This window comes from Dipodomys ordii, unplaced genomic scaffold, assembly GCF_000151885.1.
Source record: "Dipodomys ordii isolate 6190 unplaced genomic scaffold, Dord_2.0 Scaffold166, whole genome shotgun sequence".
Classification (NCBI taxonomy): Eukaryota; Metazoa; Chordata; class Mammalia; order Rodentia; family Heteromyidae; genus Dipodomys; species Dipodomys ordii.
The window spans coordinates 969,975-973,485 of NW_012267382.1; the positions used below are offsets into that span (position 1 = coordinate 969,975).

General features: G+C 69.5%; 1 protein-coding gene across 1 annotated transcript in view; it reads left to right on the forward strand.

Annotated features, from left to right (window-relative positions):
* Positions 1-3,511, forward strand: part of Muc2 (mucin 2, oligomeric mucus/gel-forming) — an 80,629-nt gene that overhangs the window by 15,030 nt on the left and 62,088 nt on the right. The window contains exons 2-9 of the mRNA XM_013033354.1: positions 98-560; positions 1,504-1,618; positions 1,931-2,021; positions 2,116-2,225; positions 2,361-2,571; positions 2,788-2,913; positions 3,074-3,191; positions 3,282-3,439. Of these exons, the coding sequence (XP_012888808.1) occupies positions 98-560; positions 1,504-1,618; positions 1,931-2,021; positions 2,116-2,225; positions 2,361-2,571; positions 2,788-2,913; positions 3,074-3,191; positions 3,282-3,439 (1,392 nt within the window). The remainder of the gene's footprint in view (positions 1-97; positions 561-1,503; positions 1,619-1,930; positions 2,022-2,115; positions 2,226-2,360; positions 2,572-2,787; positions 2,914-3,073; positions 3,192-3,281; positions 3,440-3,511) is intronic.

A 3,511-nucleotide genomic window follows, 5' to 3' on the forward strand; every position in this document is an offset into this window, starting at 1 on the left:
CGGGGGGGGGGGCTGCAGGGGGAGTCGGGGGCAAGGGCAGGGAGCTGGGTTGGGGCGGAAAGGCCAAGCCGCCCCTGTCCTGTCAGGGCGGGCTCAGGGCCCCGGCCCCGGGTCTCGCTCCCGTGGCGGCTCAGGAGGGCCCAGCCCTCGTGTGTGGGTGGGCGGTGGGAGGGGCGTCTGGAGTGGCAGTGTTGGGGGTCCGCACGGGGTGACACGGGGCCGGGGCCGCCGCACAGCTCGGGCAGGGGACCGGGCGGGCCCGGCTCACGTGTTCCCGCTGCTCCATCCGAAGGCCGGCCCCGGAACCACGGCCACAACGTCTGCAGCACCTGGGGCGCCTTCCACTACAAGACCTTCGACGGCGATGTCTTCCGCTTCCCCGGCCTCTGCGACTACAACTTTGCCTCCGACTGCCGGGACGCCTACAAGGAGTTTGCCGTGCACCTGCGGCGGGGCGCGGGCACCGACGGAACCCAGCCCCGGGTGGAGTCCATCCTGCTCACCATCAAGGACGACGCCATCTACCTCACACACCAGCTGGCCGTGGTGAACGGAGCCATGTGAGTGAGGTGGCAGTGTCCCCTGGGGACTGGCAGTGTCCCCCGTGCTGTCTTGGGGGTGGTGGCAGTGTCCCCCGTGCTATCTTGGGGTTAGTGGCAGTGTCCCCGTGCTGTCCTGGGGGCTGGCAGTGTCCCCCGTGCTGTCCTGGGGGCTGGCAGTGTCCCCTCCTCTTCTCGTAAGGATGGTGGTATTTGCTTGGCTATGGAGGCCTGCTCCCCACACCCTCTATGAGACTCTTTCTGCCTGGCATGTGGCTTTGAGGTCTGAGCTCAGGTCACAGATTCATTCAACAAACACGGATGAATCCCCTTCACAAACAAGGCGTCTTGCTTTTCCTGTGGGCTTCTCTGGAAGAGGGGGTAGTGACCACCACAGCCCGGTCCCAGGCTGGGGGGTTAGTGACCACCAGAGCTGGGTTCTAGGCTGGGGGGTTAGTGACCACCAGAGTCTGGTCCCAGGCTGGGGGGGGGTGGATGGTGACCACCAGAGCCCGGTCCCAGGCTGGGGGGGGGGGCCTGAGCCCAGGCTCGGGTTGCAGAAGGCTGACACTATTGTTCCTGCTTTGTGCGGGGAACAATGGGCGTCTCAGGTGGATTTCCGTCCTGCCGTGGGAGTTGCCCTCTCCCTGCTTCACGGAGCTGTTTCCTGCACGGCTCCATCTTCACTCCCCTGCCCCGCTGGCCTGCCTGGACGGGGCAGGTGGGGAGGGCAGCGGGGCTGGGGGCGGGGCTTGAGCTGGGGTGAGGCAGTGCCCCCCAGGCACAGCCCGGTCAGGGATGCGTGGCCCACCTGGGACAGAGGCGGGGGAGGGCTGTCCTCAGCGCCCAGAGCCTGGAGGGGCTGGGGTCCCGCCCCCTCCCTCCCTTGGGGCTGGGTGCTTCCTGGGGGGGCGGGGCTGTCCTCAGCGCCCAGAGCTGGCGAGTGACCCTGGTGCCCCTCCAGGGTCAGCACCCCACACTACAGCTCCGGGCTGCTCATCGAGAAGAACGACGCCTACACCAAGGTCTACTCCCGGGCTGGCCTGACCCTGATGTGGAACCGCGAGGATGCTGTCATGGTGGGCACCGGCGTCCCCAGGCTGGGGGCGGCAGGCTCCCCTGTCAGGCCAGAGGGCAGAGGACCTGGGCGGGCCCTCACTGGGCTGTGGGAAGGCTACTGGTAGCCGCTAGTCCTGGGCCCTCAGCCCCTGCCTCGAGAGGTCCTCAGGGCTGCAGGGCACAGGCTGTCTGCAGCCGCTGCCCCACGGGGCCCACGTGGTGGCTGCCCGGGGCCTCCCCTCCACCGCCCTGCTTAAGGATCTGGCCAGGCTGGAGGCTTGGGTGGCAGCCTGGGACCCGGGCGCCACATGCTCGCTCCTTTTCCCTAACAGCTGGAGCTGGACAGCAGGTTCCAGAACCACACCTGCGGCCTCTGCGGGGACTACAATGGCCTGCAGACCTACTCAGAGTTCCTCTCCGAAGGTGGGCTCTGGGCTGGGCAGCCAGAGGTGGGGGCCGGGCCGGGGCCCCTGCTCACGCTGACCCGTCCTCCGCTGACCGGACCCCTGCCCACCAGGCATACGCTTCAGCGCCCTGGAGTTTGGGAACATGCAGAAGATCAACAGGCCAGGGGTGCCCTGTGAGGACCCGGTGGAGGAGCCAGCGCCCGAGTCCTGCTCTGAGCATGTGAGTGGCAGGCTGGGCCCCCCAGCTCCCAGTGGGCCCCCCTCTGCTGGCTTTGGGTGGGACCCCAGAGGCGAAGCGAGGGGCAGGAGATGGAGGGAGAGCAGCTGGCCGCATCGCATCCCCCCCTCTGTCCAGCGAGCGGAGTGCGAGAGGCTTCTGACCGCAGCGGCCTTCGAGGACTGCCAGGCCCGGGTGCCGGTGGAGCTGTACGTGCGCGCCTGCATGCAGGACCGCTGCCAGTGCCCACCAGGGGGCGCCTGCGAGTGCAGCACCGTGGCCGAGTTCTCCCGCCAGTGCTCCCACGCCGGGGGCCAGCCGGGGAGCTGGAGGACAGAGTCGCTCTGCCGTGAGCAGCCGGGACCCCCGGGGGGGGGGCTCTGGGGTGGAGCCCGGGGCCGGGGCCCAGATACTCTGCTGTGAGCAGCCGGGACCCCCGGGGGGGGGCTCTGGGGTGGAGCCCGGGGCCGTGTCTGTGCCCAGAAACCAGGCAGGCCCTGGCGGGGCCCCGCCGCTGGGCCCCGTCCTCCTCGAACCGCAGACTCACGGCTGCCTTTGCTTCCAGCCAAGAGCTGCCCTGGGAACATGATTTACCTGGAGAGCGGCTCCCCCTGCATGGACACCTGCTCACACCTGGAGGTCAGCAGCCTGTGTGAGGAGCACCCCATGGACGGCTGCTTCTGCCCTGAAGGTGTGGTTCTGGAGGGTCCCCACTCAGGGGCTCTGGGCCCCCAACGAGGGTCTGGGACTCTCTGTACCAGGTGGGGCACAGGTGGGGGAGGCGGTGCAGTGAGTCGGAGGGCGGCACTTCCTGGGGTCCCGGGCCGACGCCCCGCTCCCGTCTGCCCCAGGCACCGTGTACGATGACATCACGGGCGGTGGCTGCGTCCCCGTGAGCCAGTGCCACTGCCGGCTGCACGGGCGTCTGTACACGCCGGGTCAGGAGGTCAGCAATGAGTGTGAGCAGTGGTGAGTCTCGGGGCGCGGGGGTGGGGGCGGGGCGGGCGGGTGCCAGGCAGGGTGCCACAGAGCCCCAACCCGCTCCCCGCTGCCCGGCAGCCTCTGCCACGCCGGCCGCTGGGTGTGCAAAGACCTGCTCTGCCCGGGGACCTGCGCGCTGGAGGGCGGCGCTCACATCTCCACCTTCGACGGGAAAAAGTTCACCTTCCACGGGGACTGCTACTACGTCCTGACCAAGGTAGCCGCCCGGCGGGCGGGCGGGTGGGCAACGCAGAGCTGGGGCCCTGGCTGTTCCTGAGGCCAGCGGGGGTGTGGAGGGGGCGGCGGCG